General features: G+C 38.0%; 1 protein-coding gene across 1 annotated transcript in view; it reads left to right on the top strand.

Moving 5' to 3' along the window:
- LOC114148707 (multidrug resistance-associated protein 4-like) overlaps window positions 1–19965 on the top strand; it is a 48870-nt gene that overhangs the window by 1356 nt on the left and 27549 nt on the right. Inside the window, 19 exon segments of the mRNA XM_028024151.1 lie at window positions 1814–1934; window positions 2320–2544; window positions 2635–2724; window positions 3597–3760; window positions 3862–3987; window positions 4151–4400; window positions 4643–4750; window positions 4904–4993; window positions 5190–5381; window positions 5539–5633; window positions 5716–5802; window positions 6206–6302; window positions 6596–6814; window positions 6959–7090; window positions 7228–7265; window positions 7572–7666; window positions 9619–9762; window positions 18305–18352; window positions 18355–18383. Coding sequence (XP_027879952.1) covers window positions 1814–1934; window positions 2320–2544; window positions 2635–2724; window positions 3597–3760; window positions 3862–3987; window positions 4151–4400; window positions 4643–4750; window positions 4904–4993; window positions 5190–5381; window positions 5539–5633; window positions 5716–5802; window positions 6206–6302; window positions 6596–6814; window positions 6959–7090; window positions 7228–7265; window positions 7572–7666; window positions 9619–9762; window positions 18305–18352; window positions 18355–18383 — 2350 coding nt within the window.

The raw sequence follows: 19965 nt of genomic DNA, 5'->3' as shown, positions 1-19965 counted from the left end.
AGCCACAAACTCTGCTTTTGCAGATCCACCACTATGATCCACCATTATAGTGTTATTACCCTGTTCTTTGTGGAATCCTGTAAAAAACGGCAGGCAGGCAAGGCATTTTATTTGGTATTTTGTTGCTGAAAAACAATTCAAAATTAAGAACAGAGACATATCCAATCCAAATCTAGCACTTTACCTTGCCACACAGGACCGATGTGGTGTGCAGAATACATACAAAAACATTGAAATTAAAAGTTACATTACATAGATACAAAACATAAAATAGTAAAATGACAAATACTTTAAGCACAAATATAACCAGCCATGCAATCAAACCTAAAATAAATAAATAAAATGAAGTCAAAATATAATCTTGTGTCAAAAGGCAATGCAAAAGGTGAGTTTTAAAAAAATATTCAAAAGCAGTCTGATGTGTTATGGTTAGACAAAAGAGAGATTCGAACATTTTATAACCACTGCAGCCCCTGTGCTGTGTTGGTTGCATTTAGGTCATTCCTATCTTTATTTGCCTTCCCTTTATTAGACTTTTTCAAGACGTCCTCAAGTGTAGAAATCCTCCACTGTTCTCTGTTTCTGTAATGTCCTCGCTGTGCCTGTGCTCTGGTTGATTGACCCACACAAAATTTAACTAATAACTACAGTATGTCAGATTTAGATCCCTGGAAACCAATGCAGCATTAGGGCTCAGGGCAGTAGGAGCTTGAGTTAAAATTTTACTGTTAGCTGTTAATAGAAGAGGGTGTATTCTCAGGTTAAATGAACTTTATTTTCCATTGAGAAAGTTCACTTGTCATAGCAAAACAGAGACCATTTTCTACTCCAACTGCCTGACATTAAGATGTCAGAGCTGAGATGTAAGAGCCTGCACCTCTTCCACATACGGCAGAGGCTGCTTTCTGTGAGGAAGTGTGGCCTCAGAGGGAACATTGTGCTTGGAGAAGAGCCCACCTATATTTAGACTGTACTTTTCAAACTCGTGCATGGGGGAAAGCTTCTTTCCTACTGCTATCATAATAACTCCTGTGTTAGCCAAGGATATGTTTGAAGTTAGAGGTTGCGTTAGTCAGATTTTTTGCATTGGAACAAAACTGAAATAGGATGCATTTCTTCAGCAGAAACAAGGAAGTTTGCCAGAGCTGATTGGATTGTGGCTTGAACTAAATACAGGATTTACATACATTTCGAACAAAATACCTTGAACTGTGTTGTTGTAATGTGGTAAAATATGAAAAATGTAAAGGTGGTATGTTCTCAAACAAAATCCCATTATGGTTTCTTTCTGTCATGGGTACGTCAATGTTTAGCATAACACTGTCCCTTTCAGCCTTAATTCAGTTTACTCATACAGTGCTGAGGCACATGACAAAACAAATACATTAAGTATATATTCACCACTATATATTCAGTTCAGTCGAATCATATAAATTCAACTCCAATTCAATCTAAGTTTTACTTTGCTGTTTAGAGATTGAACTCAGTACATAAAAAGGTAATTATAGGCAGCCAAGTACAAGACTTTTAAGTCAGAGACAGATTAGGTGATTCTCGTGAAATACATTAATTAGGCACATAAGGTCGTGTTGCTATTGATGGTAATGGATTGGTAATTTTTCACATAGTGTAGATTGCTACTTCTTGAGTGTTTTAGACAGTTTACAGAGATAAGAGATCAGAATTCAATTTAGTACCCCTGTAAGTGCACAGTTTAGAAATTGAAACTAAATTAAGAACACATTTTCTTAGATATCATAAACATAGATCCAAACAAATCTCGATAATGACTTTTTGTTTTTCTTTTTTTAAGGTTTTGGAATCAAGAAGTTGAGCAGGCAGTAAAAGATCTGCGGCCACCCAGCCTTGCCAGAGCTCTCATCCACTGTTACTGGAAACCATACTCATTAATTGGGATGTACATCTTTATAGAGGTAGAAAGAGTTCATATGCCATGAATATTTCCACATTATATATCTTTGATCTAAACCACTTCATTGTAGTTCTGACTGTATGTTTATAGTAATTGTCTTGGTGGAAGGTGACCTCCAACCAGCTTTCCAGTCATTGCTGAAGGAAACCATCCCCTCAGCATGGCACTGCCATCACCATGTTTCACTATGGGGATTATATGTTGATTCATTTGCCTTCCACTTTACAGTTATGGACTACTTTGTGTTGGTCTACAACATAAAATCATTTAAAAGTACATAGATTTTTGTGCTGAAAATGTAAAAAAAAGTTCAAGGAACAGATACTTTTTCAAGACACTGTTTGCAACAAGCGTTTCTTTTGTTTTACAATTGTTTTGTCTATTAGGAATTTATCAAAGTCATTCAACCAGTGCTTCTTGGGAAGCTAATCGAGTTCTTTGAGAGCTACAACACTGCTGAGCCAGCTTTGGTCTCTGAAGCTTACAGCTGTGCTGCAGGCATTTCATTGGCCACCATAGGCCTAACTCTGCTTCATCATGTGTACTTCTACCAAGTCCAGCGGGCTGGCATGAAGATTCGCGTGGCCATGTGCCATATGATCTATCGGAAGGTCAGTCGTCGTGTTGTTCCGCAGGAGAAATGTTACCTTCTGTGCTGAGTTTATTCTGTAGACTTGATTTGATACCTTTGTTCTGCAAAGGCTCTTTGTCTCAGCAGCTCAGCAATGGCTGAAACCACCACAGGGCAGATTGTGAACCTCTTGTCCAACGATGTCAACAAATTTGATGAGGTAACTCGACATTCTATACCTAAATATAGTTAGATCAAATCACAAGATTATAAGTTTTAATTTGATTTCTAGAGAAATTGTTCTATATACAGATGCACATACATTTGTTGCTACCTTTAAAAATAAAAACTAGATCATTTTTCTTTGAAACTGACAAAAGTAAAGATGCAAGTTAAACATTTTGTGTATTGAAACTGGCTTCTATGCAAAAAATATTTCCTAATTATTTTGTGACAACATGTTTTGTAGCTTCCACAACCAACATGCTCTGTACTTCATAATGAGGCATTAGCATATGCCAACCAGTAGTTTGTCCCCTTCTTTCAGGACAAACTGCTAGAGCTATCTCAAGTTCATAGACAGCTGTTACTTCACTGCAGTTTTTGCATCTGTCCAACGATTATCAGTAAGGTTAAGGTCTGTGTTCGTGGAGGGCCATTCACAAATACTCTACTGGTTATTTCTCTGTAATTTCTGCTGTGCACTCAGCTGCATATTTTGGGTCATTAGCCTGTTAAGAGACCCAAGATCTGCAACTGAAGTTGAGCTCTCTGACACTGGACAGCATTTTCATCTGAAGGGTGACTTGGTCAACTCATGACTTCATTGATCGCTGCAAAGATTTATGATTCACAGCACCAGATGCAATAAGGCTGCTGTGAAAGGAAACCAAACACTCTCCATGTTTTACAGTGGATATATTGTTCTTTTCTTTAAAAACTTGGGCTTTTTCAAATGTACACTTAGAGCTGATGTAACTGCTCTTAAAAACATTCATCAGAAATGTTTTTAAGTTCTACAAAGTACGCAGGTCTACATTAGAAATGTTTTTGTTTATATAGTATATCAGCCTCCTCTCAATCTCTCTTCAGGTTACCTTATACTTGCACTTCTTATGGCTCGGTCCTCTTCAAGCAGTGTCCGTGATTTTACTGTTGCTGTATGTTATCGGACCATCGTGTCTTGCTGGAATGGTGATCCTCTTCATTCTGATGCCTATACAAACCATGTTTGGACGTTTGTTCTCCAGGCTGAGGTTTATTTTGGATCAGTTACATCTTAGTTTGATCGGTCTGTAAAAGGCCTTGTCTTGTGTTGCATTCCCTCCATTTCTGCGATTTGTGTCTTTCTTTTCAGGGCTGAAACAGCAGCACTAACAGACGAGCGAATCCGCACAATGAGTGAAGTTATTTCTGGGATCAGAGTTATAAAGATGTACGGGTGGGAGAAGCCATTTGGTGCACTTGTGGATGAAGTCAGACGGTGCAGTAAAGTTTGTTTTTCACTCAATTTTCTTCATGATTTCTTATGATGCAAGTTTCTACTCTGCAGCAGAGCAGCATCACATTTCAACATGCCCTTTAGTCAGATCTGTTATTAATTTTTCAAAGCAGTAGATCATGCCATTATTTTTCATTTGTTACAGAATGGAAATCTCCAAGATCATGCAAAGTTCCTACCTTCGTGGCCTGAACATGGCGTCCTTTTTTGTGGCGAGCAAGATCGTCATCTTTTTCACCGTCTGCGTTTATGTGCTCACAGGAAACAGGATGTCGGCCAGCAAACTGTTCATGGCCGTTTCCCTCTATGGGGCAGTCAGACTTACCATCACGCTCTTTTTCCCCTTCGCCATAGAAAAGGTCTCAGAGTCTCTCATCAGCATCCAGAGGATACAGGTAAGGGCAAAAGAGATGGAAAACATAATCGCTCCTCACAGAAACTTGATTTTTCTCTTTTTACAGAGTCAAGCAAATGCCTTGAATAAAAGAGACTGAAAAATGCTAGCAGCAATTTTCATGAGATCTCACAGAAACTAGGTTCAATTGTACATTTCATCTGTTCATGATGAACAGACTTATTGCTGCAGATTTATAACCAATGTTTCATTGAAAAACTGCAATTTATCTTTTTCCTTAAGAAATTTCTTTTGCTAAATGAAGTTGCACCTCAGCATCTGGGAATGCCTTTGGCAGAGAGAAGGGATTGCATGGTTAAAATACAAGATCTGAAATGCTACTGGGATAAGGTGAGAAACACAAGGAGGAACTGAACTCTCCTTTCTTTTCTTGGGCATGTGACTCAAATGTCTTTTTTTTATTTTGGTTTTAACTATACCTGCTATCAGCTCATTTATTGCTTAGGTTATGGAGTTTTCATTTTATTTGGTTCTTTATTGCAGAATCTTGAAGCACCAACTTTACAGAATGTGAGTTTCACAGTGAAGCCTGAGCAGCTGCTGGCGATTATTGGGCCCGTCGGAGCTGGAAAGGTCAAGTCTGTTTTCACAGTTTCACTCTTGTTTTTAAACCTTGAAATAATTTAATAATAATTAATTCTACACTGAAAAATGTTTGCTGTCTTAATTGCCTCCAAACTCGCATCTTTCCCTTGGTAAAAAAATAAAAATAAAATAATTTCAGGGGTGTCAGCCTTGTCATTTAAATCTCAAATTTGTTTCATGTCACTCCTCACTCTTGAATGCCATACTGGGAGAATTGAGTCAGGAAACTGGTGTGGTCAAAGTCAAAGGAGAGGTGACCTACACATCCCAGCAGCCGTGGATTTTACCTGGCACGGTCCGTAGCAACATTTTGTTTGGCAATGAGTTCAACCCCAAGAAGTATGATCGAGTTCTAAGAGCCTGCGCCCTCAAGCGAGTGAGAATGAACCCTGATGTTTGACTGTATTGTTATGCTCTCATTAAACGATTTGGTTTCATTTGTTGTCTTATTCTGAATCTCGCATAGTGAATCTCAGTAAATATGAGCTAGATATTAAATCACCCCACCTAAAGTTGCTTCCCTCCTTTCTCAGGACATGGATCTTTTGCCTGGTGGTGACTTAGTCATGGTTGGGGACCGAGGGGTCAACCTCAGTGGAGGACAGAAGGCAAGAGTCAGCCTAGCCAGGTGTGCTGAATATTTTTAAAGTAGTTTACTTTCTTCTTTAGTACCAGTGAGAGTGATAACCTTCATTTTTGTGGGCTTTCAGAGCGGTGTATCGTGATGCAGATATCTACTTGCTTGATGACCCTCTTAGTGCAGTAGATGCTGAAGTGGGCCAGCACCTTTTCGAGGAGTAAGTCTGATTATCAACATCTTACACTTATGATTAAAAAAGGATGTGGTCTTTTAAATATAGAGATTTATGGTTCAGTATTTAATAAAATAAGCTGCTCTTCACATGGTTCTTAATTTTAGTTCAGTAGTAATTTTATAAAAAATTTCAACCAATTTTTTCTGTCCTTGTTTATTTAACAAAAAAGAAGCCAAAATGGAAAATCCATGTTAAAATAATTAAGCACGCTACATTATTACCACACTCCATCTTAATAGGACCTGTAGCAGCAATAACTCTCATTTGTTGATTTTTGTATGACTTTATTAGTCTCCTGATTTATTTTGAGGGATTTTTGACCACTCTGTTAAAAGTTAAAATTGTTTTTTTTTTTTTTTCTCTCTTACACATAATCTCCTTTCAGGTGCATTTGTGGACTCCTGAGGAAGAAACCGCGTATTCTTGTAACTAATCAGCTGCAGTATCTAAAGGCTGCAGATATGATTGTGGTCTTAAAGGAGGTTTGTGTTTTATGACTCTGCCATCATTAAACAATGTAAGGTATTTGGGGGGAACTTTATCCTTTGGAAATATCTGTTGTCACAAACTTGCACAGTCATGCCAAATACTGCAATACCATCAAACAATGGTATTCTAATTTAAGGTTAACATACCGGGAGAATCTCATAGAGGCTCAAACCTAAATCACTTCATACCCTGTCAAGTTTCTGAGATTTTGAGTCTTTTGACTCATTAATCAAACATTAAATTAATCCACAAATACTCTTATCTTTTGTTCTTTTTTGTTTTTCAGGGCCAGATGGTTGCAAAAGGGACCTACAGTGAGCTGCAATGCTCTGGCGTAGACTTCACCTCCCTCCTCAAGGAAGACCAGGATGAGGAGAGGCAGGATATGACCCCACTGCCTGGAACTGGCTCTTCCTTCCATTGCACCCTCTCTGACAACTCCTCCATGTCGTCCTTTTCCTCCTCTCGTTACTCTCTGATCGATGGAGGAGATCCTCTGACTTTGGTGAAGCATAACTCTGCTCTGCTGTGCATCGTTTTAGCCACTAGAGAGCAGCAGATACTCACACTTTCCTTCCTCACTGCGTGGGCCTGTTTTACTTGGGTTGTTTTAGATGAATGCTGCTTAAACTATGGTTTCCATGTGTAGGCAGTGCAGCCGATAGAGGAGGAAAGTCGCTTGGAAGGAAATGTCGGCCTGCGTATGTATGTGAAATATTTCCTGGCAGGCGCCAACCTCTTGGTCCTCTTGCTTCTCATTTTACTCAATGGACTAGCTCACGTGAGTTTCTCTTCAATCAGTTAATTGTTTTCTTGTATCAAATATGTATTTTGCAAAAATAGAAATGATTGTGTCAAGCTTTCTACATGTATATGGTTTTTATGTTCAATAATTTTTTTATTGTGTGTTATGTTTAGATTACATTTGTTCTTCAGGACTGGTGGCTTGCACACTGGTGAGATTTTATGTCTTTTCACATTTTGAAAAACAATAAAACATGAATGCTTCCAAGAATTTGAATGGATGGTTTTGTAAGTCAGTCATATTTTCTCTGACTGAAAGTGGTTGAGGATCTCGTAGAAAACGCCTGAACAAAACTGTTTTACTTGACTTTGTCTGTTGCTTACTGAAACCAACCTTGAGCTTCACAATATAAATGTGTTGTGTTTGGTGCCCTGATGTTGTGTTTTTTTTCTCCCACTATCTTTGTTGTGTTTATTTTTTGTTGTGAATTTCTTGGCTGTTGGCGACTGACTCGCAGGGCCTCTGAACAGAAGTACACTGGTGTGACTGAGCACCTCAATGGCAGCTTCCCTCAGCAAGTGGACCTTGACCTGTACCTAGGCATTTACGCAGGTGAAGCTCGCTGAGCTCTCATTGCTCTTTGTGTATTTTGAATGCTGCAGTCATTCATTGAGCAGATCCACAGTTCTTTGGCTGTGGCCCAGGGCCTTCAAGGCCCAATTTATGTTTACATGGGTCTCAGCTGTACAGTCAGATAGGAGTGCTTTCCTTTCCTTTCTGCTCCTCTATTCCCTCAGTTATCTTCTTGTTTCTCTCAGCCTCTTCATTTTTTCAGGTTTTGTGCTCTCAGCAGTAAAACATAGAAAATGCATACAAGATAAAAAAAGATAGGTGTATGATTCATAATGTCAACATAAATAGATATTACTTTGAAAGAGGTGCATAGGTAGGATTGTTCTGTATTGATATATAAATCATTTATTTCATGACTTTTTTAGTGAATAGTACTCACACATAACAAAAACAAAACTATAAACAATACTAATAATATAATAAATAATACATATATTAGAAATGCAATTTTTTTGTTACCATCACTATTATCGATACCACTATTACTACTAATGATAATATCAAAGTACACTATTTATTCAGTGTAAGTCTAATTGGGTCTATTTTAAAAAAAGGTTTGGCACAAAATGAGTAAAACATGCAAAAAACTAAATAAAACAATGTCTAATAAAACACAAAATAACTCTAGCTAATATTCAGTATAAGTAACTGCTCAGAAAAACCATGTGCAAAGAAGTATAAATACCAAAAACATTTACCTTGACCCAGATAATCCTGGCTTACTCCATTAAAGTGGACTAAAACCAGTTATGTTATTTTCAAGTTTTTTATTGAAGGAAGCAGGCACTATTGATAGCTGTTTCACAATATTCCCTTCTGACTCTTATGACAGACATCTGAAAAAAATCCCTGCACCAGGAGTGTAAACATTCAGTGTGTAAGATTATGGACAAACTACCATGAATATTTAGCTGCAGCATGAAGAGAACAGTAATGTACATGATTTTCACGTCCAGTAATAAATTGTGTTACCAAAGCTATTTATATTAAAAGACAAAAGTAGAGGTGCTAATATAAACCTTGGAGAAACACCTTATGTTGGTGGGTAAAAATGTAAAGGACCTGACAGTGTGTCCAACATGCCACCAGATAAAAAATATGCTGGGTTATAAACATTCCCTGGCAGCTTTATAGGGTAGACCTAGCTCATTTGTCGACCTCATATTTTGCTGGATGTAGCCATCAGAAGGGATGGAAACAGAGAGCAACAATTGAGAATCACTGGACCACACAATCCTTTTCTAATCTGTTTTTGTCCAGTTTTTGTTGATTGCAATCTATAGGGTCAGTTTCCTGTTCTTCACCAAGAGACGTAGCACTTTCTGCTTCTCACTTAGAATGAATCTGTCCATTCTTGTCTGGCATCAATAAGTAATTTTGATCCTTCACAACTGCAATGATTGGATATTTTCTATTTTTCAAATAGTTCTCTGTAACCTTGAAAAATCCCAGTAGATCAGCAGTTGTTGAAATACTAAGACCAGTCCGTCTTGCAACCAAATACCTTGACTAAAGGCACCCAAATCCCCTGCCCTCCATATTCTTATGTTGGTCTGAACTTCAGCAAGTTGTCTTCTCTGCCCCTGGATACCCAATTTCATATGATTGACTGGTTTGCTACTTGTGCTAACAAGCAATTTAACAAATTTATCTCATAACGAGTTGTTTATTGATCACATCCAGAAATACCAGCATTATTTACCACACAACCAAATTATATTAAATCAAAGTCATACTTTTATTACTATGAAAAGCATTCAAATATTAGGTATCCCCACCTAGTATTTCACACATTTCACTAACACATTTATCTGCCATAAAATATTCAAAACTCTACTAATATACCATATGAGAAAAATCCTATTTTACTTTAATCATTCTGTAATACATTTCACATATTTCTTCTTTGTGTTTTTTTTTTTTTTTTTCAGCTTTAACAATCACTTCAGTTGTGTTGGGCTTCATTCACAGTTTGGTTTTCTTCAATGTCCTGGTGAAGTCTGCACAAACCCTTCACAACATGTTCAGGGCCATTCTACGGACTTCCATCCACTTTTTTGATACAAACCCAATCGGTAAGCAGACATACAAGTGAAGCTCTAATTTCTGTTTCGGCATGATGAATTTGAACGATGAAATGATCAGGAATCGAGAACATTGAGCACTGCTGTTATGCATCACCACTAGAGGGCAGACTGCTACCTTTCTGCGACATGGCTTCTGTTCCACTTTAAAACACCTACCAGCTCTCCCTTCATCTTTCTTGTTTGTCATGACTGTTAAGTTTTTATATGATGTAATCTTTTCAATTTAAAATGTTAGCCTGAAAAATAGGGGCTTTTGCTCCCCATAGAGTTTATGTTGTTTCTTTTTTAATGTTTATCTTAACAAATAACTTAAATGAATGTTTATTAAAAAATCCAAAACTTCTCTGTAGAAAAATATAATTGCAATTTGTTGTCATTTTATTAGATTAAATTCTTATTGTGAGGCTGATTTAGCTTCACAAATATTACACTAAATCTACATTCTTGTTAGAAGATTTAAGATTTTTCAGCATGTAACGTATTTAAAACTACAAGCGAGAGCATTATCATCTTTACTGTGAGGTTTTACAAAAGAGCGAACAGCTAGATTGAGTAAACACTGTTTGCAGAACAGTAGAGCTTAGACAATGTAGGGTTTGGATTGGAGCTGTACAAATACAGACATATTTGTCTGTATTTGTGCACCGTGTCAGACATTTTTATCATTTTGTTAGCTTTTGTGTGGACTGCTGCTGGTTCACTGGAGTGGGCAGACAGGGGTGATATAAAAAGGGAGTAAACAATCTAAATAAGTCAGAAAGGCACCTGTTTTTCTTTATATAAAAAACATGTTTTTGCCTATTGTTTATCATTTGCCCTACATTTTTTTTCCCAAGAATAATTTAAGACCTCTTTTAATTAGGTTAAGGAATATTACCGCAGGCTGTCACTCAAATCCAAAGTCAACTATCAAGTGGCCCACTTTGATAACTTCAGTTTTTTCTGTTGCATTGTTCACCTGTCAGGAGATAATTACGCAGCCTAATCTCCTCATAGTGACATGAGTGTACAGCACAATTGGGTCGGGTGGGAATTCTCCACAAGAAGGGCAACTTGTATCTGTATAATGAGTCATAATAAGCCCGTAACACAAATCTAAATATGATTTGAGGGTGTTCTGCACCTTGCGGTTTCCACTGGCATTAGAGGTGGGTGTATAAGCGCGAAAGCTTTTCCCATTGCAGCGCTGCGTATGGAGAGAACCCGGCACGTCTTAATCTTTCAGTTTTGTTTTTCAGCTACTGCTGTTTGCATTACGCATCGGACTGCCTGACCCGCTTATCTGGGTGTGCCTTGCTCAGTAATCTTTACAACACTGAGGAGAGCAAACACTTCGAATAATGTAATGATCTGTTTAATAGAGCAGCAAAGGAGAGGCTTAACAGACGCAATCTGATTGCTGTTGTACTGTTATCTGTAAGCCATTGTGTGGCCAGTCCAGTTGTCACAACTTGGCCTCCAAACTGGCAAACAGCACTTATGTTTGACTGGATTGATTGGTAACTGTCTTAGCATTTACCAGAAATAAAATTGAAATTAAATAACTGTTAATAATTATACACTATATTATAAATTATTGTCACATTAGAAAAAAAACAGAAGTTATTGGATGTTTCTTCTGCAGTTTTTCTTTATTTTTCCTTCTCTAGACAGTTGCTGTCATTTTCCTCCCAATGTTTTGCCACTGTCTGAATATTCTTTTCACTCACACAATAACTGTCACTTCCATCACCTTTTCCGCATTCACTGCTCTCGCAATAAGTCTCTGCAATTTGTAACTGTGCGTCTGTGGAGGATTTGACAGCTGTTTACATGTGTAAGTGATAGGTGTGTTGCTGCCGCTGGAAAAAGGCCTTGTGTTTGATAGTGGCCCTCTAAGTTAAAGGTGAGTGCCGCTGCATAAAGGTGCTTTTTGTTATTTTGTGGAAGTATGTTACAACAACAGAAAACATCTATTGTGAGGTAGGATTGACAAAGAAGCACTTTAGGTGTACCTGCTAAAATAATTAGCACCTTTTGACTCCATCTGAGGTTTTTCTAATGGTTGGATTAAAAACCCAAATGGAGTTATACTGCTAAACCAGCCTTGGGTCCTGGGAAAATCCAGACATGAGTTGATTTAACACAACATAGTTAGATTATGGGCTGGATTTAGGACTGTAGGTTAGGATACCAGGTTAGATTTTCATCCCCTAAAATATTTTACTATTAAAATTATTTTTTTTGATACAGGTTTACAAGTTAGTTGACCAACGTTCCCTTGATCTGCTCTAAAAAGGGTGTAGGTCAAAAGCTAAAATAAATCATATTTTGTCCTATTTATTAAAAAGACCAAAATCAGAAGTAGCCATTATTGTTGGAGACTGACATATTTTTGTTATTGTTTAGTTAAAGCCAGTTGAAGCTTGGTTATATAACTAGGAATAATCTTATTGTTCTTTCATGACTTTTACTGCTACTAAAGAACCTACAACACCTTTTTTTTATTTTATTTTTGTGTTTTTGTCTTTAAAAACTATAAGTCAAACCTAAAAGTAAAACTGAAATCAGTATTGGCAAGGACAAGGATCATTTGCACATCTCTGATTTTTATTTTTAGTTTACCTGTACATTAAAAAATGTATAGATAATAAAGTACAACAACCACATAACGTATGCATTTGATCTGTGTCTACTGACAAGTTATACTTTTTTATTTGACAAGTCATTTCCAGGGCATTCAACAATTACTTTTAAAACTCGTTCTATGTTTGCATCAAAACCTTCCAAGTTCAGAAATTTGTCAATCTTGGAACATTTGAGTACAGTGTGTTAAAAGGTGCAAAATTTGACTTTATAACCAGTTCTTTTGTTAAAATTTTAATATCAACCTTTTCTCTGGCTAGTTTGTAGCTGAAAAAAATATCTTGTGATCACTTGTTTGTTGAAGTACAAATTCTCAGGATCCCTGCTGAAAAAGAAAACTTCAGAATTAAATTTTTTACTTATAGTATTTCTGGTAACTATGTAACAGGCACATGGTTTCAACTTTTCATAGAAAAAGACACGTTTAATTACATTTATTTTGTATATTTATTTTTTAAAGTACCTAATCATACTGAAAATCATCTCAGTTGATACTTGAGCACTTACTTTTCTAAGTTGAGTGAAAACTGGTGTGTTTTTACTTACCAGCAAAAACACACTGGAGTTTTTACTGGTGAGTATTTTGATTCTGCAAAACACATAGCTTTTCATGTGTATTTGACACAAACTATTATAGCAGCTAATAAAAACGATTCAATTAATTTTACATTAATTTTAAAATGCACTTACTGAATATGATTTGCTTAAAAAAGATTAAAGAAGAATGCCTATTTTTGGCATTCCACAATGTTGTTCATTGCTATTTTAATTGTGAGAGTATAATTTTTACAGTAACATGCACCACCTTTTGGCTGAATAACAGGACTAGTATAAGTCAATTAAGTGATTATTATTTACTTTCACCATTTTAGGTAAAAGTGGTGATATTACATATTTATAGTGTGTATTAGCTTACCTACCAAGCAGATAAAAAGCTGATATTCTAAGTCAACAAACAAAATCTTTATTGTGAACTAAAGTAATTGACATTAACAATATTATATAGAATAATTTTACCATCTTACCATTTCATATTTCATCCTGTGAAGAATCTTCAATTACTTTTCTCATTTCTTTCCATTTTTCAAAATGATGATACTTGAAGAATGATATACTGTAGCTCCTTTTCTCTTCTCAAGCTTAACAAGCCGTTTTTGACCAAATGTTTGGTTTAATCTGTGCAAATTATGTTTCAACAGCATTAACCCAACATTTGGATTAAACACAGCTATTTTTATTGTTTGTGTTTACTTTATGGCCAATTATTTGGTCAAGGTGTAAATAATGAACATTGCTAGCATAAGCATCCACTAGCTAATTTTATCACCAGGCTAATTTAATCACCACCTAACCTTTGGAGTGAACTAATGTCATTAGCACAACTTAATAGAATAATTTTAGCATCTAAACATTTTATATTACATCCTGTGAAATAGGTTCAATGAAGTTGTGTCATTCAGCAAAATGGCTTTTTGGGAATAATGATCATAATGTTTCTCCCTTTTAACAACAAACTGGATCACAATTTTTGACGCAATGTTTATTTAGATTACCTTCTAATCTAACAGTATAACCCCAGCATTTGGATTAAAGAAATAACCCAACGGTTTTAAATGTGCCTTCATTGACTTCATGGGCAATTGTCTTGTCAGTGTGTGAATGTTAATCATACGTGGCTAACACTATATAGTTAGCAGATAAAAGGCCAACACTACCTGAACAAACACTTTCTTTAGAGTGAACTAAAATCGTAAAGACAACCCACTCACACCGTCATCATACACTATATGTTTACCATTCCGTTTTTCATCTTACCTAATCTGTCCAACAGCATAAACCTGGCATTTGGGTTAACAAAGTAAACCAGCAGGTTTTTTTGGTGCGTATGCAAATTTCTCTAGATTTAAATATTGCTGTTGCCCAAATGTAGTCATACTATCTTATTACGGCTGTTCATCCAAATGCAGTTAGAGCTGCACAGACAGCAGTGAATGTGTCAAGCTAATGTTGATCCCTGTAATTTGGTGTCATTGAGTGGGCTAATCCCCTCAGAGACTGCAGGCCGAGGCTTCAGCTCATCAACACAGTCAAGGAGTGGAGTTTCAGTCAACACACACACACACATACATCAGCATCTCCTGTTCCCATTTCGCATCAGCATGGTGGGCCATCTCAGAGCTGGGTGTCACTCAGTTACTGTTGACGCAGGGAACATTAGATCTTCTGTGGGCAGAGCTGTGAGATTCTAATTGTGTCTACAGAGGCAGTGTTTTTAATGTCTGTATTTCAGGTCTGGAATGCAAGAGTGTTAAGAGTGAAGTGAAGGAAGTACTGCAGAGAGGATGATGATATCGAAGTGTGTAAATTGAATGTGGAGATGGAGCCGCGCGCGTGTGTGTGCAGCATGGCTGATAGGGCTCCCCCTCGCTCGGCACTTCCACTATTTAATTGCATGAAAGGAAAGGAGAGGAGATTGCAGGAGCCTGGCGGTGTGAGCGAAGAGAATGGATTTAGAATGTATTAGTATTGGCAGCAAGGCGCCGGCGGTGGGAGGCTGCCCCAGGCCTGTGGGCCCTTCATGGAAGTGCAGGTGAGCCGTGCCACCTCCAGCCTTGGCAGCCCCCTCCCTGGTATTACTTTATTATCACACTCTGCTCACTGAAAAGCCCCTCCAACTGCACTGGGGCCCACACATGGAGCGGCTCTGAGTCGTCGCCTTATCTTGATGTTTACAGGGAACAGCGATTTGCTACACAGCCCCACTCGAGCCGGACCCCACTGTTCCACTTCTTTTAAAGTGATTGGGGGCCCTGCTCACCTAATATCTCCACCTTAAGAGGCCACCTTCATTGGGAGCGCTTGATATTTTCTGAGCCTGAAAAGTGGTGCAAATCACCCTTGGAGTCTTAAAGCATGAGAAATTGTTTGATACTAATGCTGCTGATATCCTGAAATGTCTATACCCCACTCTACACAATAGGTGATATTGTTGACAACCACCCAGAGTGATTGAAGCCACTGTCCCATGCTGATCTTACCTCATAGGCATTTCCATGCAGTGAATGTCTTTGTGTAACTACATCACTGTAATGTATCCCCTCCATAGTCTGGACAGAGAGAGAAGGGTCTTTGCTTCATCCCCAGTAAAAACTCTCTGTTAACTGAGCCGCTTGTCAAACAGCTGATACCCGTCTGACGCTGGATGCTCCAACACCCTCCAAGCATGATATGATGTAACCCAGAGAAACCAATCCTGTTTTTTTTTTCTTTGGCATTGTTTGTCAGATATGCATGGATTTAGGTCATTTGTGGCTCAGACAGTGAAATTACATAAAATATTATTGAATATATTTAACAAACACAGTTTGACAAGTCCTCCTCCTGTTCCCAGATGAAAAGCAGCAGTATCTTACATTGGTGTGGTAGCAGCTCTACCCCCTTGCTTGCTTGAACCCTCCCCTCGGGATGTCTGTATGCTAAAGGGGCACTCACACTGTGAATAAGATTAGTCTGCCTCTAAGTGTACAACATGCTTACGCCACTTGACTTTGAATCAGTGTTGATTTGGAGCATTGCTGGGTTGTTGCGGGGAATAATGCTCTGGCTGGGTTTATGCAATGGCTGTTATGGGGAGCCCGGCCTCGTCTGCATGCATGTTTTTTAGGCGGGAGCGGCGTTTTGGATAAAGCTGTAAGCTGCTTATGGCCGTGGAGAGAGGTGATTACAGGGCCCTCCTCCATAGGACTGACTGGAAGCTGGGAGGCAACTTTTAGGTCAGCGATGCCATGGTTTTACCATGCCTATGTAGTACCATGCCACCACATCCTGCTAGTGTGCCACCCTGCTTCTCCTCACATCCTACACTGTTGAATGCCATGTAGTCACCTTTTTTGTAAATTTAGATTTTCAAATCAGTTTCAGTAAATTCATTGCAAAATATAAATTTGCAATATTCTCAGACAACTTAAGGTGTTAGTAATACTTGAATATACATTTTTACTCAAGTGCGTTAAACTTCAGTTTTCTACCAGGATGTAAACCTACATTTGCACACTGTAGTATGGTGCTGTGAGTTGCTTTTGGAGTAAAGGTTTCGTCCTTATTGATTGGCCTTTCAGCTCATCTCAGTCAATGACTCATTTCAGTGTGGGTAATGAAACTATCTTGCCAGCTTTTGCGAGCATTTGAACAAAAGGTCTTTTGCTTTTGCAGGGTGGCACACTACCAGAATGAAACACAAAATAGTTTCATTTTGTGACTTTCACTGATGTTTGGTACATCTGGAAATTGTACCAAAAGTCTGAGTCAGACTTGTGGAGATCTACCATACCCTTCCCTTTCCTGATTTGCATTAATTCTTCCATGATGTCAAACATGTAATGTACTGTATATGTTGCATAATATACATCCACAATTAACTCAAGATCTCAGAAGCTTGGAAATCCACAACATTTTCATATAGGCTTTTTCAAATTTCCCAAGGCATAGCAATCTCAATGTATGCGAAAGTCTAGCTTTAAAAAGTAGTTTGATAAGGAGACATCATAGCTGTAGAGCAGGACCAGCAGAGAGAGGAGGACAAGGTTCAAATCATCTTTTTTATTGATCATAATGAGCAAGGATCATATCACAGAGCAGACTTCTCTGTCTGTGGCTTGCTAAATCTCTGTCTCTCCAGACAGAGATTTAGAGGAGATGCAAAAACAAATGAAGTGGATAAGCAGTGCTTGCCAATAACTGTGCCGTCCACAACTTGTCACTGTGGGATATTTTTTTCTGCTGTCTGTAAATTGAGCTGTCAGCATGTAAGGACAGTCATTAGTCTGTCATTCATGTTCAGTCAGAGATCTCTTCAGATTTGTTGCAAAACTGACAGCAACTAGTGATCCTTCCTGTCCGCAGCGTCACCATCCTCAACAAATCCTTGAAGATATTTGAATGATATTGGTTTGAAGACATAATTTACTTTAGGGATAAATAAAATACTTTTAAATTGGATTGAATTGAGTTGAATTCTGTTACTTAGTAATCCTAAATTACCTAAGTAGGAAAAGTTTAGTCTGATTTAATGTCAGAAGGTGAGAAAAAATGTTTATAAAGTGTGTAAATATCTGATTTCAATTGTGTATGTTTGACCAAAAAAGATTCATTTTCAGATGTATATTGAAGCAATATGACATAACTATGGAGTTACAATTTTTGGGGATTAAGCAAAGCTGCCTCAGTCCTGTTCTGTTATTGCCACATTCTGTTGTCTACCTCTCAGTTTATCTGCATCCTTTAGAGACAGAGTAAATAGGTTGTACGAAATGCACTGCAGGGATTGACCCTGCAGTAAACTCTGTGTGAAAGCACCTGGAAGTGTAATCGTGTATACCGCGGGGTCAGAATAAGGTAGCAAAGTTGCTAAAGGGATAACAATGAAAGGGCTGCTACTGCACCTGCAGAGTGCCGACCAAAATAATGAACACCTGAGCAGATTGGAGGCAACTCAATTAATGTCACTGACACTGCCAGTTGGAGCATAAAGGCAGGTACGCAGCTTCTGTTGCCCTTTTGTTTGCTAACAAAAGGCTCCCTCACATGTTCATCCAAGAGTAGGCCAGTCTTTATGAAATGATGCCCAAATAATGATTCATTGTTTAAAGTAGACAGGGTGAATGCTTTTCATCTCAGTCTCTCAGCTCTGTGCTGTTGAATCTGAGGTGAATATTAAAACGGATCCTCTGTTGAAATGAAAAAAAAAAGTGTAACTTTGAATGGATTGAACATAATTGCTTTTGACCTACATTTGTAGTTCAAACTGCAAAATTTTGCAAAATTTTGCATATTTGAGCAGCTTTTTGAAAAATATCCAGTAGTTCTGGCTTTGTCTGATTCTTTTTGCTTTTGTTTTGTTTTCCAGGGAGAATTCTCAACAGGTTTTCGAAGGACATTGGCTACTTAGACTCTCTTCTCCATGGACGTTTGTGGACTTTACCCAGGTGAGTCGCACCTCGGCAGGTCTGGTTGACGGTGCTGCGGTGCTGGGAGGCCATTTCATGCCTGGCTAAACCTGCTTTGTGGTCCGGGTCCCCTAATCTGGAAACAATTACTGTAGGATTACTCGGCAGCGCAGCCCAGCGCCTGCACAGATTTAATAAAAAGTGTGCACACAGGCTCAGGGCGTGGCTCCCTCTGTGTGACACAACACAAGTCTTCAAAAAATGTGTATGGAGACTAAAAGTTATTGGGTGAAAGAGGATCAGAAAAGAAATAAAGCGTCATGATGATAGAGAGAAACATTAGGGAGCCGAGGAGGGCATAACAAGGATGGTGTATTGAGTGAAGATAACTATAGCAGGATGTAGAGGAGGTGTTTGTGGAAGAGATCCATAAAAGGACTTTCCCTTCTGAGCACAGTTTTCTTACTTGTTTACAGTCTTCTTGGCCCAGTAGCAAACGGCCACCCTAGAGCACAACCCGGTTGGGTTACCAAATGCGACCCCGCCACCGTGACAGCCATCTCCCACGAAAGCCTGCGGAGATGAGCTAGCTCATGCACCTAGTGCCACAAAGAAGGGAATGTTTGCCACACAATTCAAGGTAGAGGAGCAGGCGTGGCTCCTTGGTTCAGGCCAAAGAATAGAACAAAGGCGAGCTGAAAATGAATCCCCCCTCCACAATGCCTGAGTGATGTTTGTGGCAGATACCCATCTCGCTGTATACAAAAGCCATCTTAAATGCTGAAAGCACAAAAGATCATATGCACAAAAGAGTTTTGTCTGCAATAGTTCCCCTCATTTTGATAATAAGATGAAGGAAAACAACAACTTTGTAAAGGATGCTTAGGTCCTAAAAGGTCTTAAAAGTTAAGCATATCATGGCTGAAGACTATTTTAAATGATAAATTGTTTACTTAAGTTTTTTTGCAGAGATAGTCATGAACTATCTGAAGATAAAAATCAGGAGAAAATCAGAAACTCAATAGTAAAAGTAGAATGTAAGGCAGTCTGGTGTCAAAACCTGAAAGTTTTTAAATGTAATTTTTAGTTGAGAAAAGTAGTGGTTTAGGAGGCCTAGCCTTTCAAGTTGTTTTATTTAAAATACTGATATAATCAATTATTGTTGTCATAGAAAGTCATGTAATTTAGTTAAAGGCAACTTTTTGCCACCTCTTTATTGGAATAGAAACAAAGTGGATAACCTATTGAATGACACAATCAACAACAATAGTCCTACTGTATGTTAAAGCTGTTGTAGAACAGTCGTCAGTAGGTAAGTCTTATCCTTTCAATATCAGAAAAATATTTCCAAAGACAGACATGCCATCCAGATGTTTTTCAGATTTATTCTCACTTAAATTTATTCTATGCAAAATTTCATTTATTTAGAACAAAGCTTTCTAAGAAAAACTATCACTTAAATGAAATAGAGCAAGACATGACATGGACTGAGTATATAATATGCAAAGTGTTTCAGAAAGGACCAGAAAGTGGTAGGTGATTGTGTTGGTGCACAAAAGTGGCATCATTTGGACAAAGCACCTTTGTTTAGGCTTCTCTCTGCTCTTGTTCAGGTGTCTTT

The sequence above is a fragment of the Xiphophorus couchianus genome, chromosome 7, assembly GCF_001444195.1.
Source record: "Xiphophorus couchianus chromosome 7, X_couchianus-1.0, whole genome shotgun sequence".
In the NCBI taxonomy this organism is placed as follows: Eukaryota; Metazoa; Chordata; class Actinopteri; order Cyprinodontiformes; family Poeciliidae; genus Xiphophorus; species Xiphophorus couchianus.
Note: the sequence above shows the minus strand (reverse complement) of the source record. Positions and strands in the feature narration are given on the sequence as shown.